Source organism: Cebus imitator, unplaced genomic scaffold (genome assembly GCF_001604975.1).
Source record: "Cebus imitator isolate Cc_AM_T3 unplaced genomic scaffold, Cebus_imitator-1.0 Scaffold15, whole genome shotgun sequence".
NCBI classification, from domain to species: Eukaryota; Metazoa; Chordata; class Mammalia; order Primates; family Cebidae; genus Cebus; species Cebus imitator.
This window is the reverse complement of record NW_016107330.1, coordinates 9,111,315-9,132,360: the sequence shown is the minus strand read 5'-3', so window position 1 is coordinate 9,132,360 and position 21,046 is coordinate 9,111,315. Positions and strand designations below refer to the sequence as shown.

At 49.3% G+C, this 21,046-nt stretch overlaps 1 protein-coding gene across 2 annotated transcripts in view; it reads left to right on the top strand.

The window, feature by feature from the left end:
* Positions 1–21,046, top strand: part of TAS1R2 (taste 1 receptor member 2) — a 39,173-nt gene that overhangs the window by 8,468 nt on the left and 9,659 nt on the right. The window contains exons 1-4 of one of the 2 annotated variants that reach the window (XM_017505821.2): positions 196–1,037; positions 3,827–4,127; positions 6,713–7,471; positions 12,807–13,016. In XM_017505821.2, the coding sequence (XP_017361310.1) occupies positions 856–1,037; positions 3,827–4,127; positions 6,713–7,471; positions 12,807–13,016 (1,452 nt within the window). In that variant the 5' untranslated portion in view covers positions 196–855. Of the gene's footprint in view, positions 1–195; positions 1,038–3,826; positions 4,128–6,712; positions 7,472–12,806; positions 13,017–21,046 lie in introns of those variants that run through there. The other variant, XM_037730254.1, reaches the window with a different exon arrangement.

Below are 21,046 nucleotides of genomic sequence, written 5' to 3'. Positions count from 1 at the left end.
TCCCCTATTTCCCCCCAACTGACCCCAGTGTGTAGTGCTCCCCTCCCTGTGTCCATGTGTTCTCATTGTTCAACACCCGCCTGTGAGTGAGAACATGCGGTGTTTGATCTTCTGCTCTTTTGTCAGTTTGCTGAGAATGATGGTTTCCAGGTTCATCCATGTCCCTTTTTTTTAAACGAAAGCTCTAACTTTGTGATGTAATGAGGTGTGGTGATGAAGGACCCAGCCCTGGCATCAGACCACGTGGTTTGAATCTCAGCTCTGCTAGTCACGCAGCCGGGGCTGCGTTTCTTCATTTCTCAGTGCCTCCATTTCTTCATCTCTGAAATGGGGTTAGTAATAGTCCCGGTTACTGTGAGCCTTAGATGAGATGGTGAGCGGCAAATGATGCCTGGTTCTTCCCGACAATGGCTACCACTTTCTGAACACCTGTACATCACTACATGCCTGGCCTGACTTGGCTGGGCTCTAGAGCATGGGTGCTTTTGACCACACTACTCTGTCTCCTGACAGCACCTATGTCGTTTGCTCCTGAACTATTTGAAATGTCAGGAAGACGAGACTTTGTCCTTGGACAAGTGGCAGAAGGCTAGGGTGTAGCTAAGTTATCAGGATGCTTCCTCTCTTTCCAAATAGGGTTTCCCTAGACCACCTAGCCCCACGGTGCTCTAAGAAAGAATCATCATAATTCCAGCCTCCTTTCCTCCCCCTGGGCCCCAAACCTCTCCATCTGCTCCAGGTGCCCCGATCAGTGGCAGAACCATCATTATGTAAATGTCTGTGCAAATGCACTGTCATCAAGCACCAGTTCTCCAGCGAGGCAGGACTACCTCCTGACACCATCACTTCCCAGCCATGGGGCCCAGGGCAAGGACCGTCTGCTTCCTGTTCTTCCTGCTATGGGTCCTGGCTGAGCTGGCTGAGAACTCGGACTTCCACCTGCCGGGGGATTACCTCCTGGGTGGCCTCTTCACCCTCCATGCCAACATGAAGGGCACTGTCCACCTCAACTTCCTGCAGGTGCCCATGTGCAAGGAGTGAGTCTCCAGTGGGGGCTGGAAGTGGCAGTGGGGATGGGGTGGGAAGCCAGGGCTGGTCCTGTGGTCCTTGGGAGCCAGGCCAGGACCAAAGGCTTAGAGCACTGCTCCCCATTCATTGCCAACCCCCTTATTCTGGATCCATGCCCCTAGCCCCCAGGGAGGCCTTATACAGTGCGTGATACCAAAATCTTTGGCGATTGTGTTCTGAAACACTGAGGTTTGGGTCATCTCAATGTCATTTTTTTTAAAAATTGAGTTGCAGAATGTTTGAGCCTAGAGGGCCATCAAAACTGCCCCACCCACTTTGGCAACTGGGAGGACTCCCAAAGGGTCCATATCAAAGCTCATTCAAAAAACCTTTGGGAGGCAGAATGTGATTTTTCTGTAGCAGGTTCTCAGACTGCATTTTCCAAGGGCTGTGGTTGGGTGGGTATGGGTGCTTTTGGGCCTAGACGGAAGTTCCTCTTCCCTCACCTCCTCCACGAGCCCCTTGGGATGGCAGCATCACTTGGAGATTGTGGGGGGTGGGTGCATCTGCATGCAAGCATGAAGGCTGGGACATGGAGCCAGCCTGGGACTATAAAACAGTGACCTCTTGCAGAGAGGGTGAAGGTATTGTGGGAGACAAGGAGAAAGGCAGGACAGTGCAAAAGATGATTAAGCGTTGACTATAAGAAATGCATCATTTATGACATTGGGGAAGACTGTATGCTGACTTGAGAATGGTGAAGGTTATGGCACCAGAACAAGGCTGGATTTTCTAATGCTTGTGATCATGGCGGGGAGTGTAATGATGATGATGAATGTAATGGTGGTGATGCTGATAATGTTGATAACAGTAATACTGGTGATGATGACAATGATAAAGAGTATGGTGGTGATGATGGTGATGGTAGTGATGATGGTGATGGTGGTGGTGGTAATAGTGTTGGTAATGATGGTGCTGGTAGTGATAATGGTGACCGTTGCAGTGATGATGGTGATGCTATCAATGATAGTGTTGGTGATGATGGTGATGGTGGTGCTGATGATGGTGTTGGTGGTGTTGATGGTGATGCTGGTGATGGTGCTGGTGTTGGTGATGATGGTGATGGTAGTGATGTTGGTGATGGGGGTGGTGATGATGGTGCTGATGGTGCTGATGATGGTGATGTTGGTGATGGCAGTGATGATGGTGATGGTGGTGATGGCACTGATGATGATGATGGTGGTGATGGTGATGGTGGTGATGATGGTGATGGTGGTGATGGTGGTGGTGATGGTGGAAATGGTGGTGGTGATGATGGTGATGATGGTGCTGATGATGGTGATAGTGGTGATGGTGTTGGTGATGGCAGTGATGATGGTGATTGTGGTGATGTTGGTGATGGAGGTGGTGATGATGGTGATCGTGGTGATGTTGGTGATGGAGGTGGTGATGACAGTGATGGTGGTGATGATGGCACTGATGATGGTGATGGTGGTGATGGTGTGGGTCATGGCAATGATGATGGTGATGGTGGTGGTGATGGTGCTGATGATGGTGATGGTGGTGATGGTGTTGGTGATGATGCTGATGGTAGTGATGTTGGTGATGGTGGTGGTGATGGTGGAAATGGTGGTGATGGTGGTGATAATGATGATGGTGCTGATGATGATGGTGATGATGTTGGTGATGGCAGTGATGATGGTGATGGTGGTGGTGATGGTGGAAACGGTGGTGGTGATGATGGTGATGGTGGTGATGATGGTGCTGATGATGGTGATGGTGGTAATGGTGTTGGTGATGGCAGTGATGATGGTGATGGTGGTGATGTTGGTGTTGGGGGTGGTGATGATGGTGATGGTGGTGATGTTGGTGATGGGGTGGTGATGGTGGTGATGGTGTTGGTGATGGCAGTGATGATGGTGATGGTGGTGATGTTGGTGATGGGGGTGGTGATGATGGTGATGGTAGTGATGTTGGTGATGGGGTGGTGATGGTGGTGATGGTGTTGGTGATGGCAGTGATGATGGTGATTGTGGTGATGTTGGTGATGGGGGTGGTGATGATGGTGATGATGGTGATTGTGGTGATGATAGTGATGATGGTGATGGTGATGGTGGAAATGGTGGTGATGATGGTGCTGATGATGGTGATGGTGGTGATGGTGGTGATGGTATTGGTGTGGCAGTGATGATGGTGATGGTGGTGGTGATGGTGGAAATGGTGGTGGTGATGGTGGTGATGATGATGATGATGGTGCTGATGATGGTGATGGTGGTAATGGTGTTGGTGATGGCAGTGATGATAGTGATGGTGATGGAAATGGTGGTGATGATGGTGGTGATACTGGTGGAGATGGTAGTGGTGCTGATAGTAATAGTGGTGGTGGTGACAGAGATGGTGGTGGTGACAGAGATAATGGTAGTGATGATGGTCACAAGGTTGTGTGACAGTGATGGCAGTGGTGGTGATATTGGTAATAGGGATAGTGGGTGATGATGGTGATAGAGGTGATGGTGATGATGGAAGTTATAGTGGATAATGGTGGTCACATTGGTGGACATTGGTAGAGCGGTGATGGAGGTTATAGTGATCACAGCCACATGGATAATAGTGTCAGTAGTGGCCACATGGGCAATGGTGACCCTAGAGATGTGGCATGGTGACAGTGACGTGAAAATTCCAGAGTCTTCTGGAGTGGTTCCTTTTCAGCCAATGCCTTGGCTTTCCTGTGGCAGGGAGGAGGAGTGGGCTGGTTCTCTTATCCCCGCCTTCCTCACTCTGAATCTACTTCCACCTCATGCTGCTGTGGCCCCTCCAGGTATGAAATGAAGGTGAGTGGCTACAACCTCATGCAGGCCATGCGCTTCGCGGTGGAGGAGATCAACAATGACAGCAGCCTGCTGCCTGGTGTGCTGCTGGGCTACGAGATGGTGGATGTGTGCTACATCTCCAACAACGTCCAGCCAGTGCTCTACTTCCTGGCACAGGAGGACAGCCTCCTTCCCATCCAAGAGGACTACAGTAACTACGTGCCCCGTGTGGTGGCTGTCATTGGCCCTGAAAACTCCGAGTCTGTCATGACTGTGGCCAACTTCCTCTCCCTCTTTCTCCTTCCACAGGTGAGGCCCCTGGGCCCTGGAGAAGGACCTGGGGAGGAGGGCAGAGGAGTGGCTGTCTAGGGGCCTCAGAAGCCACTTCCTCCATCAATCATGGGAGGTGATGCTAGGATCAGAAACAGGATCAGGACATCAGCCCGAATCTTGAGAAGGTAGCAGCTTATGGCATAAGAGCTCAGGCTTTGGGGGGACAGATCTGGTTGTGCAACTTGGCACTGAATCTTGGCCACAGTGAAGCCTTTGGCAAATCTCTTAACTCTTCTAGGCCTCAGTTTCACCACCTGTGAAGTGGGATGATAAGCGTTCCATCCCAGAACTGTCTGAAGATTAGTGTTCAACCTGTGTAAGTTTCTAGCACACAGTAGGTAGTCAATAATTTTTTTTTCTGATGGAGTTTCGCTCTTGTTGCCCAGGCTGGAGTGCAGTGTTGTGATCTTGGCTCACCACAACCTCTGCCTCCCAGGTTCAAGCGATTCTCCTGCTTCAGCCTTGCAAGTAGCTGGGATTACAGGCATGTGCCGCCACACCCAGCTAATTCTGTATTTTTAGTAGAGATTGGGTTTCTCCATGTTGGTCAGGTTGGTCTTGAACCTCCTGACCTCAGGTGATCCACCTGATGTGACCTCCCAAAGTACTGGGATTACAGGCATGAGCCACCATGCCCAGCCTCTCAATAATGTTTTTATAAAGCATCTTGCACAGGAATAAAAACTTGAAGTGCCTAATATTATTTGGTATGCACAAAGTCTGTGCCATAGTAGGTCCTCATAAAAGGGTTATTTGTATGATTACTAGTATTATAACTATTATCATCATCATGATTGAAAGTGCCCAGTGCAGTATGGGTACAGACTACATATTCATTCAAGATCAGCTAGCAAAAGACTTGGCACACAGTAGGTAGTCATGAATATTGTGATTGTTACTGTTTAATGTTAGTACTTTTACATGAAGCATCTAGCTGAGGACTGAATTCATTCTTTCATTCATGTAACAGATATTTATTGAGCACCTACTATGTGCCAGGCACTGTTGTAGGTGCTGGGATATAGCTGGCAAGAATATGGAAATCATTGCCCTCGTGGAGCTTCTCTTCTAGTGGGGAGAGACGGAGAATAAGTGTAAACAATAAGTGAGGTAGGATGTCAGAGGTGAGACGTGCAATGAATAAACTAAAAATGTGGGCAGGGTAGAGGGGACCTGGCACGTTGATGGAAAGGAGGAGTTGGTAGAGGGAGATTGCAGTTTTCAACAGGGTGGTCAGGTGGGTCTCACTGACAATTGGGCAAAGACTTGAGGGAGGTGAAGGAGTGATGGGGCCGGGAGGGATCTAAGAGAAGAGCACTCCAGGAAGAGACGTTAGCAAATGCCAAGGCCAGGAGGTGCCTGGCATGTTGGCGGAACTGGAGCCGGAGAGAGAGGAGAAGGAGATGAAACCAGACAGGCCAGGGCTATGCAAAGAAATGTTGGAGGCCTTAGTGGCCATTCAACGACTCCGGCTTTTCCTGAGTGATGTTAGGAGCTATTGAGGGGTTCTGAGAGGAGCAGTAAAGTGACCTGACACGCGTGTGAGCAGGATCACGGGCTGCCACGTTCAGCGTAGACTGTAGGGGAAAGTGGGTGTGTCATGTTGCAGTGTAGGCCAGAGGTGATGGTGGCTGGACAGCAGGGAGCGCGGAGCTGGCAGGCGCTGGATGGATACATTTTGAAGGCAGAGCCAAGGGGATTTGCTGATGGATCCACTGTGACCTGTGTGTGAAAGAAGAGTAAAGGGCGACTCCAGAGTTTTTGGCCCGCGTCACTGGAAAGATGGATTCGTCATCAACCTAGATGGGGGAGGGTGTGGGTGGAACAGGCTCAGAGGAGAGCAGGGCTTTGGGTTGGATTTGTGAAGTCCGAGACGTCAGGCAGGCAGGTGTGGTATGCGTCTGGAGTTCAGGGGAGAAGTCCAGGCCAGGGCTGTCCATTGGGAGTTGTCGGTGTAGAAATGGGATTTGAAGCCATGAAGCTGGTTGGGACCACCAAGGGACGGGGAGAGCAGCTGGAGACAAGACAGGGACCGAAGCCTGAGCCCAGAGTCCTCCAAGGCTAAGAGGTCATAGAGAAGGGAAGGAACCAGCAAAGGAGATGGGACACCCAGTGAGTTGGGAAGAAAACCACGGAGCACTGGAAACGGAGGGAAGAAACGTGTCCATTTGATGAGCCTGATGGTGATGAGGGCAAGGGGGAAGCACTGTGCTCAGTAAGAATTTCTAGGTAGTGGGGATGATGGGGATGTCACTCACCTAGCCCAGGATGTGGTTCTCACTAAAAGCCAGTGTGCTGATGACTATGAGGATGATGATGTATATGGCTTGGCCCAGGGTGTGGTACACAGTAGGTGCTCAATAATCATGATGATGCTGGGGCCCGGCACACAATAGGTTCTTATTGCATGTAGCTACCTACAGACCATGATGGTGTAAACAACCTCCTTCTGGGGTGGGTTGCACTAGGTGCTTTCCGAACGATGATGGTGGATAGAGCCCTGGGGTGGGGGAGAGCACCCAGTGAGGCACTCGCTCATGCCGCGGCCCCTCCCCTTGCAGATCACCTACAGCGCCATCAGCGACCAGCTGCGAGACAAGCAGCGCTTCCCAGCCCTGCTGCGCACCGCGCCCAGCGCCAAGCACCACATCGAGGCCATGGTGCAGCTGATGCTGCACTTCCACTGGAACTGGATCAGTGTGCTGGTGAGCAGCGACACCTATGGCCGTGACAATGGCCAGCTGCTGGGCGATCGCCTGGCCGGCAGCGACATCTGCATCGCCTTCCAGGAGACGCTGCCCACACTGCAGCCCAACCAGGACATCATGCCAGAGGATCGCCAGCGCCTGGTGAGCATCGTGGAGAAGCTGCAGCATAGCACGGCGCGCGTCGTGGTCGTGTTCTCGCCCGACCTGACCCTGTACGACTTCTTCAGGGAGGTGCTGCGCCAGAACTTCACAGGCGCCGTGTGGATTGCCTCCGAGTCCTGGTCCATCGACCCGGTCCTGCACAACCTCACGGGGCTGCACCGCACGGGCACCTTCCTGGGCATCACCATCCAGAACGTGCCCATCCCAGGCTTCAGCGAGTTCCGCGTGCGGGGCCCACAGGCCGAGCCGACCAACCAGAGGTCTACCTGCAACCAGGAGTGCGACACCTGCTTGAACTCCACCTTGTCCTTCAACTCCATTCTCAGGCTCTCCGGGGAGCGCATCGTCTATAGTGTGTATTCTGCGGTCTACGTCGTGGCCCACGCTCTGCACAGCCTCCTCGGCTGTGACCACAGCGCCTGCACCAAGAGGGTGGTCTACCCCTGGCAGGTGAGGGCCCCAGGGGGTGGTTGCCACCGAGACTGCAGAGCACCTCCATCCTCCTTCCTTGGGGTTCTGGGCAAATAAGTGTGAAAGGCCACGGGCATCCCGTTCTTCCTGACGCATAGCGCTAGTCCTCCCTGGTCCCAAAACAAAATTGCTTTTTACATTAATTTAACCCTCAGCATCCAGGATAGTTTGTTCTTGGAGATTCAGGTAGAATTCTGCAGAAGGAAATCCCACAGGCAGCAGGAACAGCAGCCCCCCTCCCCTCTCCAGCCTTTCCGCAGTTGGGAGTCCGGGATGGGCTTGCGTTTTCCCCTGGACCCTGCAAGGCCTTTCATCGCTTTTATGGATCTTCTCATGACCCTAGCTCTCTATCACTGCGGTTCAGACGGAGACTTCAGCTCTGTTCTTCTGGTTTAGCACACACATCCACATTCACAGGCACACACAGAAACCCCCTACCACGAAGCATGCTGGGATATAGAAGGTTTTATTGAGGATCAGAGGCGCAGAGGGGATTTACATTAGAGAGACACACTTTATAGTTCGCTATTAGAGATCTCTGTTCTTAAACAATTGCTTGGCTTTTCACAGTTCAGAGCCAGCCTTCCACTCTTGCTCAGCCTCCTCCCCAAGCCCTGCCCATCTCCCCTCTTCGTTCTCTCCTTTCTCCCACCTGCTGCATCCCTCTCCCATCCTCAAATAACTCTTCACTTCCTTAACAGAGCAAATTCGTTTGCTCTGAAGAACTTCTCTTTCTCATTCTGTTTAATTGTACCTCTCTATCCCATAACCTCAGACCCTAAACTTGCAACCTTGAACGTTTTTCTTTTAAAAGATTGCAGTTATTCTTTAAAATGAATTCTGCTGCCAGTTGGTAAAAATGCTGTGTATTGCTGTATGTCCTGTTACATTAATAATATACATAATGATCATGGGTGCTTTACTGCTCTGTGAGTGCCTACTAGGCACTGAATGCCTAGCATACATCACATCTAACTCGTGACCATCCTGTGAGGATAATCTACAGGTAGAAAAACTGAGGGACAGGAACTCAAAGTGACTAGCTCTTGATTGTTCAGTGGTAAGTGGCAGACCCTGACTTTGAACCCATGTCTGGCCCATTCTGCTGTGGTTTTCCCACTTCACCTTCTGAGCATCCTTCCAGCTGCAACTGGCAGGAGCTATGATGAAAGACAGTTGACTCTCCTTCTCCCAGCAGTAGAGACGAAAGGGCACCAATCATAGCAACCAGGGTGCTCTATCCCTTTTGTTGAGCACCTACTATGTGCCAGGCCTGGGGGACCCCCCACCCTAGGAGGAGATGTCTGCCAAGTGCACCAGGAAGTCAGAATTGCAGCTGTGCACAGGGCAGGGCGTCATCATGGTGGGAGAGGGTCACGGAAGGCAGGACTGACGTAGGGAGTGGGCAGGCACTGGAGCTTCCAGGAGGAAAGGGGGAGAGTGGGGGCCACATGGTTGGGCTCATGTGGCCAAGACTGAGAGGCTACAGGAAGTGCAGGTGATACTGGAGGGCATCTAGTGCCGGATGGAGAGGGGGCTTTGTCCTAGAGGCAGCAGTTCATAGAGAGTTCCAAGCACCAAGATGAGGTTCTTGAGACACCTCAACAAGCCAATTTAGGGCTGTGGTTGGGGATGATGAAGTCAAGAAACAGGAAGCCCAGCCCCCCCCCATGTAGGCTTTGCCCAGGGTCTCTGCTGGCATCAACGACATCCTTGTGTGAGTTAGAAGATGATGTCCTTTTGTGCAGACAAGTTAGAACAAGATGCTCTTTGCTTCGGTTGGACGCAAAGTGTGGCTTGGTGGCCTGAGTGGGCTGGACTCCAGCTGTTCCTCCCAGTTGTCCTAACTGGACCCACTCGTGCAGGGCACAACCTGCAAAATGGTCTGTGGTGTCCTTCCTACCTCCCATCCCCCTTGCCGGGTCACACCACGACACCGTTTATTTTGGTCATAACGTTTCCCAAATTGTTACTGCGTTGATTTTCTTTTTTTGTTTGATGGCTATTCCCCACACCTTCCAAACAGCCAGCCAGTGAGAGCAGGGACCTTGTCAATCCTTTCCGATGCGGTATCCCAAGTTGCTGCCACTGGTCTGGCTTGGAGTCGATTCTCAGTGAATATTGAATGAATGAATGACTGGGCACTTATTATGTTCCGGACACTGTGTTCACCTCTTTATTTGAATTCTTGGTTACCCTCAGATACCCGATGAGCAGACGCTCATCGGGCTAAGAGGCAGGGAGGAATGGAACGGAATGGGAGGGCTGCGGGAGGCGTGGCAGGGGAATCAGGAGGAAGTGGCAGGAAGGTGGACGTGGGGCAGTGGTGGGCACCGGGGCAGGGCGCGCTGACCTGTCCTGGGGCCCGGGCTGGGGGCGGGAAGGCGCTTGCCCGCGCTCTCCCGCCATGGCAGGTGCCATGCATCCTCGACTCAGCTGCCATGGCAGGCCTTCCGGCTCCATCTCCAGGACAGGCGGTGCAGGGCATATTGGTATGCAGCGTCCGCCCCGTGGGCCCGGGAGAGCCTGCCCCGCAGGGCCAGAGCCCAAGGACGGGCTCAACACTCAGTCAAGGTGGGGTTGACGATGGCCAGACCACAGGGGAGGAGGGACAAGAGGGTCCCCACTTCCAGGAAGTGGGTGCTCTCCCATACACAGGTGAAACTGAGGTTCGGAGAGGTGACAGGCACCCAGCTAGGGAGTGGCCGGGGGTGTTGGTGATGGATGGTGATGAAATAGTGCCGAGGTAGTGGGGATGGGCACCCCACGAGAGGCAAGGCAGAGAGGCCTCAGGGGTGATGAGGAGAGTGGGAGATGGCGCTGGGCGGATGTGCTGCCCGTGGTGATGGTGGTGGTGGGGTGAGATCAGTGGGAGGTTGGGTAAATCCAGGCTGGCAAATTTGTGGCCATCCCAGTAAAAATGTTCAGCAGGTACTTGAATCATAGAGAGCCCACTCCCTGCACAGCCTCCTCGGCTGTGACCACAGTACCTGCACCAAGAGGGTGGTCTACCCCTGGCAGGTCAGGGCCCCAGGGGGTGGTTGCCATAGAGACTTCAGGGCACCTCCATCCTCCTCCCTTGGGGTTCTAGGCAAATGGGTGTGAGGAGCCATGGGCATCCCTTTCTTCCAGACACATAGCACTAGTCCTCCCTGGTCCCAAAAAGAAATTGCTTTTTACATTAATTTAACCTTCACCATCCAAGGTAGTCTGTTCTTGGAGATTCAGGTGGAAGTCAGCAGAAGGAAATGCCACAAGCAGTGGAAACCGCAGCCCCTCTTCTCCCCCAGCTTCTCCAGTGTTGACAGCCTGGGATGGGTAAGGGTTGCGAGGTTCTCAGGTTCTGGTCCAATCCTTCTATTTCACAAATGGGGTCCTTGGCACTGGTCTGGCTCTTCCCCCCACCCCTCTCTCCATCTCTGTCCGCCCCTCGGGCATCTCAGATATGGCCCACCTTTTTGTATATGGTGAGGCAGGTGGTGGTGAGCTGGGCAGAGCTCAGCAATCAGAGCTGGATTGGAATCCCAGTGCTGCCCTACTAGCTGTGCAAACTTGGGCAAGTTTAATATCTCCGAGCCTTGGTTTTCTCATCTGTTAAATGGAAGGAATCATATACTCTGCTGAGTTATTGAGGGGATTTGCAATCATGTACGCAAATTACCTGGGGAGGCTGAATGAGCTCCTCCTCTTCCTCTTCTTCCTCAGACTCCGAGTCCTGCCCTCAGGAGGGAGTGGTGGGCTGGAGAGGTGGACATGAGTCTGCCTTAGATGTACAGCCTATGCTGAGGCAGGGGTGGGGCTATATGGGGAAGGGGAAACGGGGTTCAACCTAACGGGGGAACCCCAAGATGCCTAAGCCCCTGCCAATAATAGTCTAGGCTCCAGTCAGGCATGGTGACTCACGCCTGTAATCCCAGAACTTTGGGAGGCCAAGGCAGGGGGATCACAGGGTCAAGAGATTGAGACCATCCTGGCCCACATGGTGAAACACTGTCTCTACTAAAAATACAAAAATTAACTGGGCATGTAGTGGGCACCTGTAGTCCCAGCTACTTGGGAAGCTGAGGCAGGAGAATCACTTGAACCCAGGAGGCAGAGGTTGCAGTGAGCCGAGATCACGCCACTGCACTCTAGCCTGGCAACAGAGTGAGACTCCGTCTCAAAAATAATTAAATAAATAAATAATAAATAAATGCTTTCTGACCCCTTGGGGGTGATATCTTGGCTTCCTCGAATCCCAGGTTCTCAACCCTGCTTGGGCAGATCGCTGCAGGAGTGTGACATGGGCACCCAGGGCCTGACTCCCAGGGGCCTCCACCATCCTGATCCTCATCCTCAGGCTGACCACCTGGTTGGAACCTCCTTCTTCTCAGCTCAAAGGACCATTGCCCTTGGCCTAGCAACCTGTGCACATTCCAAAGAGTCTTTCTGAGCCAGGACCTCACCCGCCGGGTAGGGAGGGGAGAAGGCTAGGACCCGACTACCTTGGCTACCTGTCTGTCTGTGTGTCTCTGAAGGTGTAGCCCAATGAACATTCCCATTTATGGAGGGAAAATCTAGGAGCCAGATCCTTGGGATATTTGAGCTGGAAGCTTTTTCAGGGTCAGCCCAGCAAGGTTCAGAAACTTGCCCAGAGTCACACAGCAATTTGCGGACAGAGCTGGGACTGGACCTTAGGTCAGAGGATGTCCAGTTCAAAGTGTGCTCTAGTTTGTCCTGGTTACTGCCTACTGAGAGTGATGCGGGGCTGGGGAGCGGGGAGAGATGGGAATGAGAGCTGACCCTAAGGTGTGGGGAGCAGAAAGGACCCAGGGAGCAGGGGAGATCCCAGCTGACCTTTGCAGGTGACAGAGACAGTGGACTCTGTACCTCATTTATTGGGTCCCAGAGGGATGACCGAGGTGACTTCTAGGGAAAAGAAATCCTATCAGCACCTTGGAAGGAGTGCTTCCTGTCTCGGGCTCTGCTCTAAGTCCCTGACATAGATGAACTTATTTGTTTGCTTCCAAGCCCAGAAGGTATAGTTTTTATTGCTCCCACTTTGCAGAAGAGGAAACGGCTTCAGAGAGGTTAAGCAAAACGTCCAAGACCTCACAGCAAGAGGCAGAGCTAAGGCCTGAACCCATATGTGTCTGATTCCAGAGCAGAGCTCTCAGCCACTGACTCCTAAACTGTTACCTTTTGGGAGATATATTGCCTCCATATTACAGAGTTGGAAATCAAGGCTGGTGACATGGTAGAATCTTTGTCAGGTCCAGGAAAATGTTTGGCCCAGATTCTGATGCTCCACTTCCCTTCCCTCTGACCCCACCAGCTGCTTGAGGAGATCTGGAAGGTCAACTTCACTCTCCTGGACCACCAAATCTCCTTCGACCCACACGGGGACGTGGCCCTGCACCTGGAGATTGTCCAGTGGCAATGGGACCTGAACCAGAATCTCTTCCAGAGCGTCGCCTCCTACAGCCCCCTGCAGGGACACCTGAAGGACATCCAAGACATCTCCTGGCACACGGTCAACAACACGGTCAGCCAGGGGGCCTGGTGGGCGGGCAGGCCTGGGGCAGGGCCTGGGACTCATGCTGGAGGGGCTGGGGCCCTTTTCATTATGGACTGAGCCTGGAGATTCTTTATCAATCTCTGCGGGGATCTCTATTTGTGGGTGTATAGTCTGGGGTCCTGTCCTTCCCCCACTGATTGGGAACTATGCATGTTCAGGGCTTTCTAGTTTCCCAGGAAGAGGGGTTGAGGGGCTTTGGCAAGGTAAACACTCACCGAACATGTGTGCACCTGGTCTGGTGCTAAGAATTTCAATTCTCATCTCAACCCTGGGGCTGTGGTTTTTGGCACCAGGGACTGGTTTAGTGGAAGACAATTTTCCCACCACTAGGGGAAGGATAGTTTCTGGATGACTCAAGTGCATTACACTGTGCCTTTTATTTCTATTATTATTAGATTGTAATATATCATGAAATAATTATACAACTCACCATAATGTAGCATCAGTGGGAGCTCTAAGCTTGTTTTCCTGCAACTAGATGATCCCATCTGGGGGTGATGGGAGACACTGACAGATCATCAGGCATTAGATTCTCATCTTTTTTTTTTTGAGACAGAGTCTCACTCTGTCACCATGCTGGAGTGCAGTGGCACAATCTTGGCCCACTGCAACCTCTGCCTCCTGGGTTCTAGCAATTTTCCTGCCGCAGCCTCCCGAATAGCTGGGACTACAGGCATGCGCCACCACGCCCAGCCTCAGGCATTCGATTCTCATAAGGAGTGCCCAACCTAGATCCCTTGCATACACAGTTGACAGGGTTCATGTTCCTGTGAGGATCTAATGCCGCCACTGAGCCGAGAGAGGCAGAGCTCAGGCGGTAATGTGAGCGATGGGGAGCAGCTGTAAACATAGACAAAGCTCTGCTCTTGCTCACCTGCTGCTCACCTCCTGCTGTGTGGTCAGGTTCTTAACAGACCACAAACTGGTACTGGTCTGTGGCCCGGGAATTAGGGACCTCTGCTTTATCAGTAGCTGGTAGGATCTCTATTCGTGAGCATATAGCCTGGGGTCCTGTCCTTCCCCCACTGATTGGGAACTTTGCCTGTTCAGGGCTCTCCAGCTTCCCAGGAAGAGGGGTTCAGGGACCTCTGTAAACACTCACTGAACATGTGTGTGCCAGGCCCAGTGCTAAGGACTTCAATTCTCATATCAACCCTAGGGGATAGATGCTACCATTCTCCCTGTTTTGTAGGTTAGGAAACTGAAGGCACAGAGAGGTTGTGTGACCTGTCTGAGGCCACACAGCTAGCCTGTGGTGGAGGTTCTCTATACACAGCATTCAGGCTAAAGCCTGTGATATGGCTTGGCTCTGTGTCCCCACCCAAATCTCATCTTGCAGCTCCCATATTCCCCACATGTGGGAGGGACTCAGTGGGAGATACTTGAATTGTGCTGGTGGGTCTTTCCTGTGCTGTTCTGATAGTGGGTAAGTCTCATGAGATCTGATGGTTTTAAAAATGGTAGTTTCCCTGCACAAGCTCTCTCTGCCTGATGCCATCCATATAAGGAATGACTTGCTTCTCCTTGCCTTCCACCATGATTTTGAGGCCTCCCCTGCCACATGGAACTGTAGGTCCATTAAACCTTTTTCTTTTGTAAATTGTCCAGTCTTGGGTATGTCTTTATCAGCAATGTGAAAATGGACTCATAGCAGCCTGTCATCGGATACTCATGCTTTAGTATGGTAGCTATGCTGTCAACTGAGTCTGACATCTGTCAATCTAAAGATCCATTGTTTTACCCTGTTTAGAGAATACGCTGTCAGAATTCTGCTGGAGTGTAAAAGGATAGAGACCTGCCTTGTGGAGTTGGGGAGGGGATCTAGGGATCTAAAAACTTCTGGAAGAGCCTTCATCATGCTCTTTTGCTAATAGCCTGCATCCTCTTCCCCCCACTCCCCCCATAGCATACTCTATCTCCAGCTGCAGAGGTACCTGATGCTGTGAGTTCCTGAGTGCTTTGGGGATTTTTGTGGAGTAAGTTAGTGTGGTGTCTGCATTAGTTTCCTGGGGCTGCCATAGCAAAGTGTCACAAACCGGGGTGGGTAGGGAGCTTAAATGAACGAAATTTATTGTCTCATAGTTCTGGAGGCTGGAAGTCCAAGACCAAGGTGTCAGCAGGGTTGGCTCCTTCTGAGGGCTGTGAGATAGAGTCTGTTCCAGGTCTTTCTCCCAGCTTCTGATGGTTTGCTGGCACTCTTTGATGTTCCTTCACTGTAGATGCATGACCTGTATTCATCCATTCTTGAATTGTTACAAAGAAATACCAGAGACTGGGTGATTTATAGAGAAAAGAGGTTGAATGGGCCCACAGTTCTGCAGGCTGTACAGGAAGCATGATGCTGGCATCTGCTTGGCTTGTGGGGAGGCCTTAGGAAACTTACAGTCATGGCGGGAGGCAAAGGGAGAGCCTTGTCATATGGCTGGAGCAGCAAGAGAGAGTGAAGAAGGAGGTACCACACATGTTTAAAGGACAAGATCTCACAAAACTCCCTCACAATCAGGAGGAGAGTGCCAAGATGATAGTACTAGACCATTCTTGAGAACTCTGTCTCCATGATCCAGTCACCTCCCACCAGGACTCACCTCCAACATTGGGGACTAGTTAGACATGAGATTTGGGTGGGGACACAGATCCTAACCATATCACACCCCATCTCTGCTTTCACATGGTGTTCTCCATGTGTCTGTCTCGAAATTCATCCCTTTTGTAAGAACACCACTCATATGAGATTAGGGACTCAGCCTCCTCCAGGATGACCTCATCTTAACTAATTATATCTGCAGTGTCCTGATTTCTGAATAAGGTCACATTCTGGGGATTAGGACTTCAAGCAGGATACAGTTTAGCCCATAACACTGTCTTAGCTTGGGTTTCTCCCAGAAAGCAGGGCCTGAGACAAAGGTTTGTGTGCAGAAGATTTATTCCAGGACATGACACATGGACAGGAACAGGAGTGGGAGTCTGGAGAAAGTTCCACAGGGAAGAGGGAAAGTTGGTCCAAGAGAACATCCTCAAGCCAGACACTACTGTGAGCAACTGGAGCTCAATCTTACTGGGACCTCCTGAAGAGCCACCCTAGCACTGTCTCCCAGAGGAGGCAAAAGGTAATCCACTGACTCCCATTACCTGGTGGTCAAGGGTTGCCCTATGGGGTGTTAGCTCCAGAAGCCTCCTATGGGCATGTCATACTGCAGCCTCAGGGCAGAATACAAGACAGAGCTGTGTAGCCAAGGCCAGGTACTGACAGGTGGTACTTGCTTGAAATTGGTGGCTGCAGCAATGGCTGGAATAAACAGTGGGTAGAGAAAATATAAGGAAGACCACAGAGAGGTCCATTTCTTGTTCCACTCTGGCTTTGCTTGAGTCTGGGGACTCACAGACTTTTCAGAGCAGCAGCCAACTCAGTCTCTATGGAAAGGGAGTTCGGTGGACTTAGCCACAGCCCAAGGTTGTCACTGATATTCACCTCTCTCTTCCGCCGATCATTCTGGATTCCTTCACTCTCAGCCGGCATTTGGCTGCTGTCAGTCACTTGCCTTGGGGGTGATCCAGACCTTCCTCCCCAAGGTGTCTGGGCCCTTAGTTGCCTTACCTTGATGGGCTGTGCCTGCTGCAGATCTCCACCAGCAGGTGCACTGGGATCGAAGCACCCAGGGTTGTCTGGTGAGTCCTTGGATGCCAGACCTACTCCTTCCTACTCCACTCGTGTAGCAACCACACCAGCTCTACCCACGAATCCAGGTCAGCTACCTCTTCCTTTCTTGGCCTTTTCATTCACTGGCGTGAGGACCCCAAAATGACCATGTGGTAATCATAGAGCCCTACAGTGCCTGCTGGTAGAAGTATTCCCTCTTTGGGGACCAGAACCTCTATTCCAGCAGAGTCTAAGATTGTAGAGAGGAGAAGCACCAATGCTACAATGAGCCTATGAGAATAATATTGCATGTAGCCAGTCTTTCTAGTTGCTGGATACACACACTCTAGCTGTTGGGGCCACAACACTATACACCAGCCATTCATTCAATGTCTGTACTTCATCTTAAAGGGCAGTGTCCCACCTTGCACGGGGCCCTGAAGATGGTACCTTAGCTGAGCTTTTAGTATACCATCTCATTACCTGGTTAGATAGGATACTTTTGGGTAATGTGGTATATGTTAGGACCAGTGGAGCCTATGGTCACGTGCCCATGTCACACCCCTTTATCATCAAGTTGACTCGTGATCTGAGGTGATATGGTGTCCTGCGTCAGTAAATCATTTACTCTGTAAGCCCTCAGATGGTGATGCTGCACTGAAATCAGGGAAGGAAAATTCTTATGAGGTTGAAACACTGCCTCCTCCAGAGAGGAAAGGATATGATGTAATAGATCTTTTGGCAGGTGGTTGGCTGGTCTTTTTTAAGAACTGTGCCAAGTCAAGGGCTCAGCATCAGTCTCTGCTGCTGGAAGGTTAAGTGTTCAGCAGTGGCAGTAGCTAGGTCAGCCATGATGAAAGGAAGCTCAAACAGTTTTGGGTTCCTACCTGTAGTCTCCATCCCTGACATCATGGCCATCCTGTGCAGGCCTTGGGGTGGCTGAGGACAGAAGCCAAGTGGCCTCCATTGGACAAGTCAACCCTCTTCTTTTTTTTTTTTTTCTTGAGACAGAGTCTCACTCTGTCACCCAGGCCGGAGTGCAGTGGTGCAATCTTGGCTCACTGCAACCTCTACAACCAAGGTTCAAGTGATTCTCCTGCTTCAGCCTCCCAAGTAGCTGGGATTACAGGAGTGCACCACCACACCTGACTAATTTTTGTGTTTTTAGTAGGGACAGGCTTTCGCCATGTTGTTCAGGTTGGTCTGGAACTCCTGACCTCAAGTAATCTGCCCACCTCAGCCTCCCAAAGTGCTGGGATTACAAGCATAAGCCATGGTGCCCGGCCGAGAAAAGTCAGTCTTTCAATCTGGTTTCTATTGCTCTGTCTTTGTTCTCTGGTTTGCATTAACATGAGACATAGATCTTCTTGCTTTGTGCTGACTCTCAAGGATCCATGTATATACCTTTTCCCAGGCAACCTTGTCTCCATTCTTCCACTCTTGCTCTTTCTAGCCAAGCCATTCCATATTGTCCAGGAGCTCAGGAATATCCATCCTTCAGGACATCTCTCTATCCATGCAAACCAAACAACCAAGTGCCCTGCTTACATCTCTACATACAAACAGTATCTTTCATCATTACTGTCCTTCAAGATTAGCACTGAAAAAAAGCTTAGTATGGCAGCAGTCCACTGTCAACTCACATTAATATATCAAGCCAGCCTACTTGGGAATCATTCCTGAATGTTCTTCTCTAATTATTTGTCATAAAGAATCTCTCCATGAGGTCTTAGGTGTGATTTGAGGGAGAGGCATTTGTTATAACAGAAATAGATACAGGTATCACAATAATTGATTTATGAAATTTACTTGGACCCACTGGCACTTCTTGGATACCATTTCCCTTATATGAAGATTTGCTTTTATTCCTGCCTCTTTATAAGGCTCTGTGAATCTGATAGTCACTTGATGTCCTGGCATCAGATACTCAATTTCCATGAAGGCCCAGGAGGACTCCAAGAGTTGATTTTTAAATAGAAAGTAGCATGTTGTTGTAGAAGACATGGCATTGTTGCATCTCTCTTTTTGGCTTGCCAATTCTTATAAGCATAGATAACTCAAACATCATCAGATGTCCTTGATCATGTGGCCCCAGTGGCAGGGTCACTTACACAGAAGCCAGGGCCTTCTTCAGAGCCATACTCTGGGCCTGTTACTCTCTGCCCTGAAACTGAAAGCCTTCTGAATCACCTGATAAATGGGTTGGAGCAGTATTTCCAGGAGCAATTTATGTTGTCCCCCAAATCTAAAGAGGTTCACAAGGTGCTGTACTTTCATGGCAGCAGGTGTAGGGTGGATGACTTGTCTATTATGTTAGAATGGTTGTCCTGGCATTATCCATGCCATTGGCCTCCTAAAAACATCACCAATGTCAGAGCACCCCCCACCCCAAGTTTTGAATCTTTGTAACGTTTATCTCTAACCCTCTGGCATTCATAGGTCTTACTTGGATATAAAAGTACTTGCTATTTCCTACTAACCAGGTACAATTACCATGGTATCATTAATATCATAGGCCAGCTTAATATTCTGCAGAATGCCAAGATGAACAAGTTTCACATGGACCACACTTGTGATAAGACAGTGAATATTAGTGATTTGATAAGATAGTGATGTGACGTCTTTCTTCTTTTTTAATACATATGTTTATAATTATAAATTTTCCTCAAGTATTGTTTTCACTGTACCCCATTAATTTTGGCATGTTTTAAAATTTTTAAATGTTTGTTATAAAAAACATGTAACATTTACCAACTTACCTATTTTTAAGCATACAATTCAGTAATGCAAAGTGTATTCACATTTTTGTGCAACAGATCTCTAGAACTTTTTCGTTTTGCCAAATTCTAACTCTATTCCTATTGAACAACTCCTCATTTCTCCCTTCCTCCAGCCTCTGGCAACCATCTTTCTACTTTCTGTTTCTATGAGTTTGACTACTTTAGATACCTTATATAAGTAGAATCATATAGTATTTGTCTTTTTGTGGGGTTATGCTGTGTTTTTATTTTCATTAATCTCAAAGTATTTTCTAATTTCCCTTGTGAATACTACTCTGACCTATTGTTATTAAAGGTTATGTTGTTTAATTTCCACATATCTATGAATTCTGTAAATTTCCTTCTGTTATTGATTTCTATGTAATTACATTGTTGTTAGAGAGCATACCTGTTATCATTTCAGTCCTTTTAAGTTTGTTAAAACTTGTTCTATGGCCCAACATATGGTCTGTTCTGGAGAACGTTTCACGTGCACTTGAGAAAAATGTGTATTTTATTGTTGTTGAGCAGTGTTCTATAGATGTCTGTTAGGTTTAGTTGGTGATATGGTTTGGCTGTGTCCCCACCCAAATCTCGTCTTGGATTGTAGCTCCCATAATCCCCATGTGTCATGGGAGGAATCCAGTGGGAGGTAATTGAATTATGGGGGCAGGTTTTTCCCATTCTGTTCTTGTAATAGTGGATAAGTCTCATGAGATCTGATGATTTTATAAAGGACAGTTCTCCTGCACACACTCTCTTGCCTGTTGCCATGTAAGATGTGCCTTTGCTTCTCCTTTGCCTTCCATCATGATGGTGAGGCCTCCCCAGCCATGTGGAACTGTGAGTCTATGAAACCCCTTTTTCTTTGTAAATTACCCAGTCCCAGGTATTTCTTCACAGCAGTGTGAAAATGGACTAACACAATTGATTTATAGTATTGTTCAAGTTTTCTAATTCTTTGTTGATCTTCTGTTTAATTCTGTGCATTATTGATAGTGGAATACAGAAGTTTCCACCTATTGTTAAAGATTACATGTTAAATTACCTATTTCTTTATTTGATTCTGATAGTTTTTGCTTAATATATTTTAGGCTGTTTTGTTAGGGAAATATACATTTATTTTTATGATATCTTCGTATTGAATTGACCTTTTATCATTATAAAATGTCCTTTTCCTCTAGTAACATTTTTGTTGGTATTTTTCCCTTTCTGGTTTCATTCTTTGTTTTTGTTATTTGCTTCATTCTTTCATGCATGTTTGTTATTTGGAGCAAGAATATGATATGCCTAGGAATAGTTTATTTGATAAGCCTAGGTATAGTTTATCCTGCTTAGTGTTCTCTAAGATTTCTGGAACTGTGGATTGGTGTCTGTCTTTAATTTTGGAAAATATTCAGCCATTATTACTTCAAATATTTCCACTGTTCTTTTTTCTTTTTCTGCTTCTTCCGATAGTCTCATTATGTGTATGTTACGCCTTTAAAATTGTCTGTAGTCCTTGGATTTCTTTCTTTCTTTCTTTCTTTCTTTCTTTCTTTCTTTCTTTCTTTCTTTCTTTCTTTCTTTCTTTCTTTCTTTCTTCTTTTTCTTTCTTTCTT